Source organism: Scyliorhinus torazame, chromosome 2, assembly GCF_047496885.1.
Source record: "Scyliorhinus torazame isolate Kashiwa2021f chromosome 2, sScyTor2.1, whole genome shotgun sequence".
In the NCBI taxonomy this organism is placed as follows: Eukaryota; Metazoa; Chordata; class Chondrichthyes; order Carcharhiniformes; family Scyliorhinidae; genus Scyliorhinus; species Scyliorhinus torazame.
Genome location: NC_092708.1, coordinates 328877234 through 328893213, shown reverse-complemented (window position 1 = coordinate 328893213; position 15980 = coordinate 328877234). Strand labels below are relative to the sequence as shown.

Sequence of the window (15980 nt, the reverse complement as noted above, 5' to 3'; positions counted from 1 at the left end):
CTTCCAGCATATCCTGCTCTGTGTGGGCTCTGTTCATTCTACAAGTCATGATGCATTCCAAGCGGAATGCCTAATGTTGAACCCATATCTGGGAGCAACTGGTTTGTGCTGAATCCTTGAAGTTAGCAAAACATTCTTCAGTACCTGCCCTGGAGACTGATGCAATTTTAAAGCACAAAGCACCTCTATGATAGCAGCAACAGTCAGTAGAAATCAAGCAGTAGCTAACCTGCAAGTAGTTGATGATGCCTCAAAATATTGTTGGTAGGGTTAGGGAGACTGGGTAGACACAGGGGTTCTTTCTCGATGTTGAGCGAATATTTTGCTGTGCATGTTTAAGAGATGGCGTTGGCTGGAGCACTGAGTTCCAAAGTAGCCACACAGGTGGCAAAGAATGTTATACACTGGTTAACATCACAATCCACCTATATTTCTGGTGGACATGCGCTGTGTGCACGATAGAACTCTGACCAAATTGTATCCAGCGCAGTTGCACCAGAAATGTGTATGCACACCATGCATGTGATTTTGGAGCCAAAATGGCTGAAAAGGGACGCTAAGTTGTCCTTTGAACCCAATACCGAAAAAGCTGTAAAACTGCAAGAATTAGGTTACATTTTAAATCAGAAATTGTCAAAAGTCTATTTCAATCCACCACTGGCATCCTGTTTACAATCCTGGAATAGTTTTTAATATTTAAGTTACCCTCCTATTTTAGATCAAGACATTTCATAACCTTCTTCGCTCTGATCCTTACCTTTCCTGCAGTAGTTCATTTTGCTTTTCGTGCAAGAGATTCCGTTGCAACTCTTCTTTCTCCTGTTCAAGGTTTTGCGTGACTTCAGAAATTTGTGTGTGGTAAATCTGCTCTAGCTCCATTTTTTCTCTTCGGAATGTTTCCTTCAGTTCTTTTCTTTGACCTTCCAGTTCCACTTCAGTGGCATTCAGCCTTTCTAATAATTCTTCTTTCTCCTTGTGGAGACATTGGCTTACTTCATTTACTTTGCTCTGGAGTATGTCTTCATGTTCCTGTTTCAACTGCATCCCCATCTGTGCTTTATCTACATTAAACCCATTCTGCAGTTCAATTTTTTCTTCTTTGTGTTTACATTCAGTTGTATGCTGTAGTATTGTAAAGGCCTCTATCTCTTCTTCGAGTTCTGAAATATGGCTTCTGAGTTCATTAAGCTCAACATTCATTTTTGAAATCTCATTGCTGTGCTCATGGTTAACATCATCTTTCGCCAGTTCATATTTAACTTTTGTTTCTTCCACCTGCTCCTGGTAATAATTTACCTGAAATAGTATATTGGGAAAAATATCACATAGCATGCTAGCAATTTGGACACAGATGTTACATACACACCCATGCATGGAGATGCTCCCCCCCCCCACCCATGTCTTCCCAACCCAAGGATACAAAATGTCATCAAATATAAGAATCAGAGATGATAGCATACTAGTACTATATAGTTATTAGTACTATGCAATGACCATTTGAACACCCAAGAAGCTCGATAACATTCAGGACAAAGTAACCCTCTTGATTGGCACCCTATTCACCACCTTAAACATTCACTTCCTTCACCACCAATGTGTACCATCCACAAGATGCACTTGCGACGGCGCCTTCCAAAGTACCTTCTAGACCCCTGACCTCTACCATCTAGAAGGACAAGGGCAGCAGATCCATGGGACACCACCATATGCTAGTATTTCCTCAACACACCATCCTTATTTGAAAATAAATAATTGTTCTGACAATGTTAAGACAAAATCCTAGAGCTCCCTCCTTAACAGCACAATGGGGATGAATTTTGTCCGTGTTAGCCATCAGCGAGAGCGGCGACGCAGGCACCAAATATCACGAGTAAGGTAACAGGATTCTTGCTGGCAAGATTGGATTTCCCCGATTTACCACGCCCATCGACGTAATGAGGTTCCAGCCCAGAAAGGGCAAGAACCTCATTGTAATACATTTGAATGCATTTTAATATAATTAACAAGCCCCCTCGCCACATGATCCCCACTCACTTAATAATCATACCTCATCACATCAATGAGGTTTACGATATGTTTGTGAAGAGGGAATCCCACCAGGGGCACCAAGGTAAGTATCGCCCTCGAGAGGAGGGAGACATGCCCATGTCACCACCCCCCTGACACAAGTTGGCACTGCCAACCTGGCAGTTGAAACTTGTGCCAGAGGCAGTGCTGGGCCCTCTGGAAAGCCCATGAGAGGGGTTCGCCTTATGAGAGTTGGGGAGGGCTAATACCTGTGAGGTGGGGGGGGGGGGGGGGGAGGGTGCGCCTGAGACTGCTGTGTTGGTGGTGTGGGTTGAGGGGGGGGGGGTGGAGGTGCTTGTTGAAGGGGGGTCCTCTGTGTCCATGGAGGGGCCCTTACTTTCTGTGCTAATCAGGGTGCCCTTTCAAGATAGCTCTGTGGAGTTGCCCTTGCTGACCGGCTCGATCAGGCCTCGCCCTGCCAGACTGACAGCGAAAACCACGGCCACTCATTTTAGTTTTCCCCAACATGCCAGAAAATTGGGTCAAACAACTGGCTGTGCAGCTGGAGAGCTACAGACGAGCTTTCAGTCAGAGCCTGGAATTCTGACAAAATATGGGAAAGTTCCACACTATGGGTGTTCCTACACTATATGTACTGCAGCTATTCAAAGTGCCTGTTCACCATCATGATTTCAAGGTCAACTATGAAACAGCAGTACATGCTGGCCTTGCCAACAATGCTCACATCCCATGGGTGAATCATATAAGTAAATTCAGCTATCAAAATCTTAGATAGCTAAGGTGTCCAAGTATAAAATCTTGTCAGTGCACTTGGTGATTGAAGAGATTTTATTTTGATCAGTGACCCATTACACTTTGTTAAAAGATTCTCAGATCTCAAACTTTTCTCACCAAAACAGAATTGTTTATCAAATATTTAAATATGTGAACACTACAATGCGACTTTCCTAGGAACATTAAAATGAAACTTTTAGTTTAGTTGAAAATTTTATGTCAACCGTTGACCAATAACCAAATGTCTTGGGCTGGATTCCCCGCACCCCAACGCTGAAATCGCAGCCGGCGCGAGAATCCATTTCCCCGCACGGAATCAGAACCAACGGCGGTTCCCCGATTCTGTGGGCCCCGAGTACGCTGCACAGCATCTACCTGGGGCCATTGCTGGAGGCCCGCTCCGCCATTCTCCGCCCCCGACCGGCCGAAGTCCCGACAGCGTGGACCACTCATGGTCCGGCCGGTCGGGAAACTAGTGTGGCAGCTGCGGACTCAGTCCGCGGCTGCCCTGGCTGGGGACGGGCCAAGCTGAGGCAGGGGGGGGCCTTATACACGTCCGGGCAATGTTTGGACGAGCAGTCAGGGTTAGTCACGCGGCCTATCGGAGGGGGGGGGGGGGGTCTATTTTTAGTGTCCAGCTCCGGGGTCGGAGTCCGCCATGGAGCACGGCGCGGCCGCTGGAGGCCGCCGCCGTGCGCGGCCTCCAACCCTGAAGTGCGGGGGCCCATATCTGCAGCAAAAGCTTCTAGATTTGCGTCAGGTCCCTGCTCGTCCCCTGCAGGGCTAGGAATATGTGACCCTTTCACGCCGGTTTTTCTGGCATGAAAGTCCACAGTCTTTACGGCGTGGGGACATAGTCCCAATAACAGAGAATACAGCCCCTTGTTTTTACTTGCCTTAGCTTCAAGCTCAATTTTCAAACTGTCAACTGCCTGATGGTGCTGCTCTTTAATTTGTTCTATGACCATTTCTGCTTCCAAACTCATGTTTAACGGATTACATTCTTCAGAACCAAAACCTGAAAAAGACGTTTTTGCCAAAAAGGAGTCAGAATTTGGAAATGCAAAATTATTTGCGATGATTTTATTTCAATACTTCTGCCCTTATTCCAGTAAAAGATTTTTTGCCACTCCTCTGGAAGAAAGTCAAGAATATAGAAGTGAATGCAGGATATATCTGATTCAACATTAGCATCATGCCAAAATGAAGAAAAGAACAATTTTTAAATGAACTAAAAGTATTTATCTTTCTCTTTAAATATTGCTGAAATGTAGCAAAGTCTACATGAAGATTTAGGCCACAATAGGGTGTTCGCAGATCATAAATTTAATAATGCGTGGCTGAATATTTCAAGAAACCAAACTTAAGTTCAAAAGCTTGGTCTTTCCTTGTTGCAGTACCTTGATCGCAGTCGACAACATCACTTTTATTCTCCAGTTCCTCTGCCAAAGAACTTCTTATCAATGGTTTAAAACTTTTCCCCTGTGTCTGGTAGTCTTGTAGCTCAGACTGGAGCTCATCAATCCGGTCCTGGAGCTCCTAGATTAGGTACATAATTTAAAAATAAATACATAAACATTTGCATAGACCAAAGTAATCAACTTTCTTTTCTAGCCCTGCAACACAGGAAGGATGTTGAATTTTAGTCTTCACTTTACAGTTTCCTCCCTTTAATGTGTCTAACATGCCACAAGATACTTCCCAAAACTGTACTAAACTGTAACTAATTCCTAGATGCTAAATTAAGGATATTGATTGATCTGCTCTTCTCGAAGGGAACTAACACATATCTGCTTTCTTCTATACCTGGTGGTTGGTTGACAGCACTCCTGTCACCAAGCCGGTCTCCAGATTGTGAGTTCAAGCCCCACTCCAGGACATGTTCTGAGTTGATACTTTAGCACAGCACTGAGGGAGCCCTGCATTGTTGGACATGCAGCTCTTTGGGTGAGATAATGAACATGGCCCAATCTGCTGCTCCAGTGATTCAGCACGATGTAGAAAAATCTTATATCATCTTCAAGAAAAGCAGGAAGTTCTCCAAGTGGCCGCACTTCCAGACACTCCACAATGTGATTGTTTGATACCTCAATATTTTGTTGACCAAAAGGCCATCTCAAGAAAACCTATCATCATCAAATAAGGATGTCTTCCTAATGCCAACAGATGATGACTATCTTCAGAAAAAAGCCTCTGCACACTCCCAGAGATCCTCCCAGAAAAAGTTTTAATTTCTTCCAGCAGCCTCTGCACGTTGCAAATTTTCATCTATCATAATTTCATTCTTCACCTCAGCTAACCTGGTCATCTGACTTGTAAACTCATCAGTCTCTTGTCCTCTTTAAAACTCTCTCTTCAAAGGAATAATTAATATTTATGGTCACCCCACAACTCTTGACAGCTCCCATGATCCCCCTACTCCAGTGATTCTAAAACTGACAAAGCTATCTCCAATTATTCCTTATTCGCTACCACTTCCCAATACCCTCTTTCAGCTGCACGTCCTTCGCCTGCTACCACTTCCCAATGTCCTCTTTCAGCTGCACTTCCTCCTGCATCAGCATCTGGAAAAACCTCATCAGCATCTGGAAAACTGAAAACTTTTAACTGTCTAGCCTGAGTGATGAACACATCAGATAAATAGGATGGTAGCAAAAATGAGGAGGACTGTAATTTACTCCATTGTATTGGGCAGATGCAGCGTGGTCTGACAATGGGGAAAATGCATGAGGAGATTGGGAGAAATTCTGCCGAATCCCTCTTGCAGCTGCCTATGGTTTGTGCTCCTACATGCTCAGAGCTCCTCACATTCTTCAACGGCATCTTCCAATTGGTCAACAGAACGTTTTTGCTCCAGCTGCTCCATGTGAGGACCTCTTGAAATTGAAAGCTCATAAGAATATGGCTGACCAGAATGATCCTGGAATCTATGGCTTGGGTGTCCTTGGGGCACATTCAAGAGTTGAGGCATTGGCATCTCTGCGTTACCATGCCTATCATGTTCTCAATAATTGTTCTGATGGAGATGTTCACTATTTTGTATTAGTGCTCCACTCCTGTCTGAGGATCTGAAGAAGGGTCATGAGCTAAAGCCACAAGTCACATGATCCAATCCTGAACTTGCTGGGTGGGTATCAGCAAATAATGGGCGCACAGCGGACTACTATAATATGAAAGCTTCAGGAGTGTTATCAGAGAAGTGGGGCATTCACCTTCAATGTCCAGTGCAGATGGTCACACACAAGCTGAGCAATAATGGAACAGAAACTCTTGCAGTTCATGTATGGGGCATCCCATGTTTTCAGAAGTACATAAGGCATGCCATTAAGAAAACCCTGGACTTTTTAGTAATCTCATTTCAAAACGTTATTTTCGGAAACATGCACATGGTTTGACAGCATTCACTCTGAAAATTTCTTACTGAAGTTGTAGTGACTGATCTCTACCGGGATAGATAACTGAAAGCAACCTGAATCACTAAACAGTGAGGAAATCCAGCTTTAAAAAGTGACATTAAAGAAACAATGGAACCTTATGTGAACACAGATGTGAAGGTTGGTCTGTGGCACACCATCAGTTACCCCTCTTGTTGAGATACTTTTTGTTTAGTTTACTACTTAAAAATGTAGCTAAGTCCTACTTGCTATGTTACATTAAGTCTGTGCCCTGGTATACTTACCCTACACTGCTGCTCATATTCCTTTCTCAGCCATGTAATTTTTTCCTCATGCAAAAAAAACTCAGCACTGGTTGGATCAAGGTCTCCAAACTGTTAGATAAACAATAGATAGGAAAAATTATTTCCAGTATCGATCCATTTGTATAAGTGCGCAGTACATCGGGTCAGCAGTTTTCACTGACCCACGTTACATAATGCATTGTGTATAAAAAAAATCAAAATGTATGCAATGTTAAAAGTGCAAGCACAACAGGACCAGCCAAGCTACTTCAAAAACTAAACATTTTTTCTATTGATCTGAATGATTTCAGTTGGCTCAGTGATATTTCCATGGTTGTTGGATATATTCACACAACTATTACAAATCTGAATCTTCAATGCAAGTTCCATTTAGTTATGGTTAAAAGCAGAAAAGGCTAGAAACACTCAGCAGATCTGGCAGTATCTGCAAAGAGAGAAACAGATTTAACGGCCTGAATTTTCACTCCCCACAAGTCTGGAGCGCAGGGGTGTATAATTCCCGGTTCTGCAAACTGAACTCAGGAAAAAAAAAAGTGATCCCGAGTGCAATTTTCGTTCCATGGGAGGGGTCAGACTGGTCATCCCAGGAAACAGTTCGGATGTAGCCAAGGGGGCTGTCGGTTTGGAGGCAGGTTGTGTAAAAGGCCCACCTCGGCGATCTGGACTTCATCCTAGCTGTGTAACAAAAACAGCCATCCAGCCCTCAACACTCTTCCCACAAATCCTTATGCCTCATCCATGCCAACCATCTCCATCACCCCTCATATTCTCCATGCCAACCTGTGAACCTCTGCTCATCCCCCATAACCCTTTATAGCCCCTTTGCCAACTTATTGCCACCCTTTGTCCTTACACCCTTCATGCCAACTCACCCAGTATTCACCATGGGCAGACCTCAGAACCCATGCTGATATTAAACAATAACGTTCCAAGCATCCATTACAGACCTTACTTAAAAAAACCTTGTTCATGAAACCCCAATTTACTATATTTACATTCCTTCAATTACATTATCCTTTATAACAATAAACATTTCAATTGCATAATCCTCTATAAAAATAAACACAGGAATTCATAATCTCTTTTCAAAAAGTCCATAACCACTTGGAAATGTCAAATAAACTGAAATGGCAGATATTCAAGGGCAACATGGAAGCACAGTGGTTAGCACATTTGCTTCACAGTACCAGGGACCTGGGTTCGATTCCCGCTTGGGCCAACTGTCTGTGCGGAGTCTGCACGTTCTCCCCGTGGGTTTCCTCCGCATGCTCTGGTTTCCTCCCACAAGTCCCGAAAGACGGGCTTGTTAGGTGAATTGGACATTCTGAATTCTCTCTCAGTACCCGAACAGGCGCCGGAGTGTGGCGATTAGGGGATTTTCACAGTAACTTCATTGCAGTGCTGATGCAAGCCTACTTGGGACACTAATAAAGATTATTATTATTAATGGACAGTTGTGAAATCAGTCATGCAGCATTAATCCAGTAATGGTAATAAATCTTACGTCAATAGAGTGAAGAAGCAAGCAATCATTTTTTTTTCAAAACTCCTGACAGTTTTGTTTCAGAAGTTAAAGGGTAGGAGTTTTAAATGTCGACAGCTTGATAGCTCCCTGTAACAGTTCATTTTGACACTTTTGACAGATGTTTATGACATTTCCAATGAGCTCCACAGTTCCAATAAATCTATACACTTTTTACATACATTCATGCCCACTTTAACAATCCCAAAGGGCACCTGACCTCTCCCAAAGGTGTCTAAAGGGTACCCCAGCTCTCCAAAGAACTCCGGCAGCTTTGGATTTTCTTCTGAAAGGTCGAAACCCACAAGGCATGTTTTGGATATGTCAGTTATAAAAATTCCAGTCCCTTCGAAGGCAGCTGCCGATGTGAACCACAGATCTGCAAATCTGCCCTGTTCCCCTACTGGCGTAAATGATGAATGCTGGGTTCAGGGGCGGAACTTCAAGAACTCAGGCTCCTGGTGCCGTTTTAAGTAAGCCAGAGGAGTTCTCAGTCTCATGAAAATTCAGGCCAACATTCTGATTTTATTTAGGATTTTCAGAATCTGCAGGATTTTGCTCATGTTTCACTTGATGTCCAGTGAAATGTAAACTATTTTATTTATAAAGAACTAATTTTTCCCCTTTCAAAACAAATAACTGAAGATTATAATACAAGTCAAACTTCACCTATCATCCAATACTAAGCACAATCTAGGAGTTGAAAAATCACATGCATTACCTTCTCTTTCAAAATAGTGTCCAAATTATTTTGTAACTTCTTTGCTAGGTTCTCAAACTCAAACACCTTCTCAGAATTTTCTAAAAGTTCTTTCTCCAGCCGACTGTTTTCCTTTAAGATATGAAAAAACATATAAATAAACTCAGACAGGGCAGAATTTGTTAAGGTTTCAGTGCAATTTTGGATGGGACAGCTGAGCAGAATTGTGAATAATGCAACGCAAAAGACGGAATTAGCTTTTTAGCAAGCTATTCACCAATCCCAACTGTGCTTTGAAAAGTTAAATTGAAACAAGGTGGGGAAAGTGATGCTATTCTTTTGAAGAGTTGACCACTGTGTCTTTGAAATGTGTGAGTAGGAAATATTGAGAATTGATTATAATGGAGAAATGCTACACATTCCATTCATGTTGCTGTTCAGATATCTGTGGTGCCTACACGTCATCATTATCACTGTATCGTTGGCCTCGACACAAATGTTTATACTTTTTATTAAAAAAATACACAGATTTGCTCAGACAAGGAACCCTGGAAGACTCTTCCTTCTTTAAGCAGACCTCTAACAGAATCTCCACATTCATACTGGCCCCTATGTACAGAGAAGAGTTGGGAAAACACGTGGGCGAAGTGTGTATGAAGCTAAATTTATTGCCAATACCTCTGCATGTTGCATTACTTGCTGTACTTAAAATGATTGTAAGAAAATCACAACAGGCTAGTCATGTTCATATATATTTAACAAGCATTAAGTAAGTGTAGTAGGAATCTAGTGTATGCAGATAAAGAAAGAATAACCCGAGTGTTTAACATTCATCACAATTTTGGTTCAAACAGTTATGTTCAGCTGTTTGTTTCAGCTGAAAGGAAGCTCTTTGGCATATTGCCTGTAGCTCTGAAAGAATAATCTAACCATTCAAAACAGTTCCTCCTCTTTCTTGGTGAATAGCCACTTGGAATTATAATGGGAAAAGGGAATTTTCACCTTCAATGACAGTGCAAGTCGGTCCCGGAGGTATCCATCCTCCACTTTCATTTTCTCGATCTCTTTCTCGAGTGCTGTTCGTTGCTTACTGGCCTGGTGGGAAATCTGGTCTTTCTCTTTGGTTAGGTCTGCCTTCAAAGCAGCAAAGCGATTCCTGTATTCTTGCTCCAGCTTGCTAAACAATAAAGAGTGCAACAGAATGAACGACAGCAATCTGCTTATGTGCGGGGTAAGTTTTTAATTTAGGTGCATTAGAACAGCAGAACAACTTTCAACAAGTCAGGGTACTCAGCTCAGAGAATGAATATGCAATGGGCAGCTAACAAGAGAAATGTGGGATTTTAATATTTACATTAAATTTCCAAGCATATCATGAAACTCGAGCGAACAGAGTTTCTTTTCACTGATTTGGCATGAAGATTTGCAGAAAACTGGCGTACTCCATATTTATACTTTATATCTCCCCACAATACCACATTATTCACTCCAACGATCCGTGTAGTGGCTTTTTCCTCATTTTCAACATTGCCACTGTAAATTTTTTTTAAGTGCTGCTCCAATCAGATTTGTCTTTTCCTTGCTCCCGCAAATACATAAAATACAGGGAGCATTTAATAGCAGTGTAATATATCTGGAAACTCATCTGATAAATCCCAATGTGAATCAATGAGAGCAGGTATTATAATTGTTATAGTACCACCCTCTCATTCAAAGGTCTAACATCAGTTTCTCCGAGTGAACTTGGCCTCTATAACCGAGAAATGCGGTTGCAGAAATGATATCTGAAGGATTAACAGCTGTCCTCTTAGATTAATTCTACTGGATTTAACAGTCTTCTTCTGTGCTAAAAGAAGGCTTCAAATTATTCATCTTAAACACAAATTGAATTTCACTGACTGCCATAACTAATATATTTATTTAAAATAGTTAATCCATAATTGTTTGGAGTAATGGTAATTTCTCCAAATCATTGGGTCCAGGTAACACAATAATGTTCTACATTGCAAGCTGAATATGCTATGTTAGAAGGATAGGAATGTTTTATATACCATGTAGAACTCAATGTATTATTTTACTATTGCATTTAAGCTGGCCAGTCCCTTCAAAGCTCAAGTCTAATTGCTAATTAAGATGGATGGAAAAGAAATAATCTACGCTTCTGCTAATATTCTTAGGCCAGGTTCAAAGTAGTAAATGACAATAGCCTTGAGTGACTCTTCTTGTAGTCTCCCCTCTTCTCTTGCAATGAAATGACCTTCCACCCTAATATAATTGCGATTGATTCATAACAAATGCAAAATTCTTAAAGGAAAAAAAATAAGACACCTGGTACGTGCCAGAAGCCAAATAATTGTCAAGTACCGGATATTGCATTCATTGAGATGTTCTATAGCAGCATGACGATCATCGACTTCAGAGGCCATCAGGTTTTTTAACTTTTCTGCCTTTTCCAAGTCCATTCGAAGTTTTTCTTTCTCTCTTAAAACTTGATCAACTCGCTCCCTGTATGGAGAAGTGATTACTTTTCATGACACTCGGTTGATCACAATGTACTCAACTTAAGAATTTTGTTTAAAGAATCATTTTACTGAAATTAGTCAACATTTTGAGGATTTACTGGGTATCCTGTATACGGTTTATTTCATTTTCTTCAATTAAAGTGGAAGTTGATTTTGCTGAGTCCCTCTGTGATCCCTCATTGTTCCAAAGAGTTACAATAAATGCACTTGTTGCACTTTGTTAGCGTGTTGCATTGATTGTTTACGGGGAGTTTAAAAGCTGCCCTTATGTTGCATTACTGAATTCTGTTCCAGTGATTTGATGAATGGAAAGTACTGCCCTTATCCACTGTTCCCAGTCACAATGTCACTGTGGTACAAGGACATTTCTGGACACTTCACTTTCTACCATTGAGAATGGTATCCGAACTTAACACACACACACAGTGCCAGCAGGATTTGCTGGATGGTATCTCACCTAATCTTTTCCTTTTTAAGGGATGATGTTGAGGATTATTGTGACATCCACACTTGCTATGATGGAGGAGACTGTCTAACTCACAACATATCAGGGACGAATCCGAGACCATCATGGTCTATGTGGCTCAGGGCCATAATGCACAGAATACTTACTAGCTGCACTAGAAGGGAATTCCATAATCCTTTAAAAAATATATTTTTTAAGGTACTACCAAGTGTGTTTTTAAAAATAAGCTGATAGCCCTAATTACTGCAACATAAATATTTAAGTTGACTATTTTTCTGCAATTTCCAAATTGCTGCAGATTCTAATTTAGAAACTGCACTGCAACTGGATACAAATCTTTCCCTTAAAATTAAAGTGAAAAAAATTAAAGTAAAAATAAATTAATAAGACAGTATTCAGCTCACCTATATTGAGCTTTAGAAGCTGTCTCACAATGACACCAGTACAATCAGTGTCTGTCAATCAGTATGGACTAAGAAATGTGCAGGCATACGCTAAAGTAATCTGAAAGAGTTCTTTGGTTCTCTTGTTTCAACTAAAAAGAAAAGGAAACAATTGACTTACTTTAAATGCCTAATCTCATTTTTGAAGCTGGCCAGGGCAGCTTGGTGGATTCCATTCTTTGTTATCAGGAGCTCGTTTTCCAAAGCCAGGGTAAGTTCTGTCAGATTGACCTTCCCATAAAGAGCAAACTCCAAGGTCTGAAAACAGTAATCATTTATGTTTGCCACCATGTTGGACGACATTAACAAGAGGCACATCACACTCACATCCGAGATCTTAATTTGTAGTGATCAAAATAAAACATAAGCAGGTCAGTACATTTAAGCATTTTTTTTCACACAAGGACTTCAATCTGTTGTCATACCTTTAGAATTTCAAGGCCATTTTCAATTCCTTCATCTTGCCAAGTGTCCAAGACCTGATCTGCTGAGGTGTAACCTGTCCCATCATCTAAACATGAAAACAGGCGAAGGCCAATCGTACTTGTCATAGCAGATGGGGTAGCAGTCCGCCGTCCACTTTCATCAAATGGCTAACACAAGAACAGAGGGAGAAAAACATAATGACATTGCTTACTGATTTGAACTTGTAAACTTAGCAACAACACATGTCTCCCAGGCTTTCCTCATACCCAAGCTAATTCTTCCTCACAACATTCTGAATTTATACCCATTTAACCATACTGATACACTGCCATCGCTCGCTAAAGAACATTTTTGTTCAGCTTCAGCCTGACCTGTATTACAAGGAGTGCAGGAGTCTTCAGCAGTCCAAAGTGTGCTGGAAACATTCCCCTTACCCCTGCAACATTAATCTAAACCCCCATATTTGGGCAGAAAAATAAGTGTAACCACTTGCCCCTCTCACTGAGATCACTGTAGAAGCAAGCATCTCCAAACTGAGATGACTTCCCCATTTCCCTTCTCCCATCTTTTCCTCTACCCTCCCCAACCTCCACCTTCTTCACTCTTTTACTTCACTGTTCAATCACTGGGCTCACTTACAAATTATCTAGATGTTTCAGCAGGTACAGGCACCCACTGAACTACAAGATTCAGGGACTTGCCTGCAGGAGTGATCAGAGATGCTGAACTTGGTCAAGTGAAATCCCGTAACGTGGGGAGGTAGTGAGAAACGATTGTTCATCTCAGTGAAAGGAGAAGAATGGCAGGATTTTCCAGCCCCGACCACCCCGGGACTGGGAATTCCTACCAGAGGTCAATGGACCTTTCAATTATCGGCCCTGCCTGTGGCAATTCCCAGGGTGGGCGGGACTGGAAAATGTACCCCCAAGTATGGAGTGACAAGGTGATCTTTTGCTGGCGTTTTAGTTAACCCATTCAAAAAATATACCAAGTGGAAAGTCAGTACAAAAGAATTTACTTAGTGAAATGACTGCAATACCACGCAATTGTTTGAGGCTGCCTCTGTTCAGTACCTGCTGAGAGTGATGCCTCTTTAGTTGTCTGTAAGGAGTGGAGCCAGATGAAGGTACTGACTTTTTAAAGATGCCATAAAGGAAATCTTCAAGACGCATTAAGCCATCTTGATCTAGTTTTTGAAATATATCATCCAGAACCTATAAACCAGAAGCAAGTGTTCAGAAACTCAATGCAACAGAGTGCAAACATTAGTAACAGCAGTGGTAACAAACTTCTGTAAGTATATGAAAACTGTAGAGCTTTCAAAGCATATATCCCATGCCTATCTTCTAATATGTGTAAAGTTGCAAAACAGAACATGCAGGAGTGCTGTTTTCAGATATTATTTTATAATTTAAACCAATAAAATTCTTAATTTGCTCAGATAATCAAAATGAATCAGAATAATTGCAGTAGTTTAGACATTGTGAATTTTTCACCAGTTACAAATGACTTTGCAAATCTGATCATTGTCCCACATTTTTTTTAAAAAGCAAAAGGGTTATTAAAGCAGGAATTATGAAGCCTGTGGAAATTATGACCTGGACTCCAATTTAAATAATGTTCTCACTTAATTACCTTAAAGACAAATGATTTTAAAAGAGGAAACTCCTTCTACTTTATGATTCTCATGCGCAAAATGTACTCCTCAAGCAGAGATTAATGTTCAGATTTGCCAGCACTGTTCTTGAGTCAGGTGGTTTATCAGGCCTTCCAGGAATATTGTCTTTCCAGAACTCCACTTTTGGGTACTGACCCTCTGGTGGAACCGCCTAAACAGCAACTCTGTTTTGGGGAATTACTGAGGATGCTTCTCCAGCACAAACATATTAGCACAACAAAAATAAGTAAACAACTCATTTTTTGTAGTGCTAAAGCCTGTTGATACATCATTGATTGTATTTTTTGTAAAATTATTCCATTTTATTCATTTGAATAAAAGCATGATGTAAGTGAAACTTGACACCATGTTCATTATTAACAACATACTGGGATCAAAACAATCTCATGCAATAATAAACATAGTGCCAATCCAATAAATTGTATTTTTTGCAAAATAAAATAGCAATAGAAACAGAATCTAATCCATAGAATGGGTAATCGCACCATGTTGCAGTAGATGCCTGCTCCAAAATAACCCCACAATCATGTTTGAAGGCAGCAGCAAGCTGAAGTGTGAACATTTGTTAATAGAAGCTGATGTAATGTGGAGCATGTTTCGGATTAGTTTCCAGATTAGCCACTGGGGGGAGCCAACATGCCTACAATGAGAAGGCTATTACAAATGCAACCATTTCACACTGCCTTTTAAGTTAATTCAGCACCTGGCTGTGTGCCCATTGAGGTTCTGTTGACAGTATTCTTTGTTTAATTATGCTCGTCTGATTATTTTCCAGGTGAATACAAGTTAAACTACACATTAAGAAGTCATTCAAGAGAAATTCACCCATTATAATGGGAATCATGTGACACTGTTACATCTCAACAAAAATGTGTTTTTATTGACTTTGTGGAAATGTAGCTATGTAATATGCTAATTAAAAAAAATATTTAGAGTACCCAATTATTTTTTCCAATTTAGGGGCAATTTAGTGCAGCCAATCCACCTACCCTGCACAGCTTTGGGTTGTGGGGGTGAGACCCACGCAGACACTGGGAGAATGTGCAAGCTCCACACAGACAGCCCGGGGCCGGGATCAAACTCGGGTCCTCGGCGTTGTGAGGCAGCAGTGCGAAAATGCTGATGTTACGCCAATTTCAAAACAAGCTGATTTTGAGGAGGCATACTTTTTCAAAGGTTCCAATCAAATAATAGGATCTCATTTTTTTATCCTTTAATTCCCTATTTTGTATCCTGTGAATGGATACAAATATGCAGTATTATAACATTATACTGTCTATTTTGTTCCATTTTACAATTTCAAGCACTCACTGTAATCCTGATAAACTAAATTCATCCCTTGAATTTTGAACAATCTTCTTTTTCAAATGCACGACCAGAGGATGACTTTATTTGCAGTAATCTGGGTATGGAGTTAAAAGTCATCTCAAAAAGCACAATGGACATGCTCCTGGATAGTCAGTTCCTGCACATCCTGTCACCTCAAGACTTTTGCACAAAATGATCTCCCACATTTGAGTTTCTTCTAACTAGAAATTGGAATGTTTCTCAATCATTTTTCATTCTGGTGCAAATTTAACAATCTGCACAGGCACTGCTCCACTATTACATTCATGCAGCACCTTTTTTCAGGTGCCCTGGATAGCACTTATGGGCATTTGGCTGTTTAAAGTAGGAGCTTAATACCTGTTGAAGTGCCTCATCGAGAAATTAGTAGGTGG

At 41.0% G+C, this 15980-nt stretch overlaps 1 protein-coding gene across 3 annotated transcripts in view; it reads right to left on the bottom strand.

Moving 5' to 3' along the window:
- The window catches only part of nin (ninein (GSK3B interacting protein)), a 205002-nt gene that overhangs the window by 48200 nt on the left and 140822 nt on the right, over positions 1–15980 (bottom strand). For all 3 annotated transcript variants that reach the window (XM_072489779.1, XM_072489781.1, XM_072489778.1), the window contains exons 7-16: positions 13655–13795; positions 12581–12748; positions 12277–12413; positions 11089–11229; positions 9727–9901; positions 8746–8856; positions 6482–6571; positions 4203–4341; positions 3699–3820; positions 758–1296 (exon numbers count right to left, since the gene is read on the bottom strand). In XM_072489779.1, the coding sequence (XP_072345880.1) occupies positions 758–1296; positions 3699–3820; positions 4203–4341; positions 6482–6571; positions 8746–8856; positions 9727–9901; positions 11089–11229; positions 12277–12413; positions 12581–12748; positions 13655–13795 (1763 nt within the window). The remainder of the gene's footprint in view (positions 1–757; positions 1297–3698; positions 3821–4202; positions 4342–6481; positions 6572–8745; positions 8857–9726; positions 9902–11088; positions 11230–12276; positions 12414–12580; positions 12749–13654; positions 13796–15980) is intronic.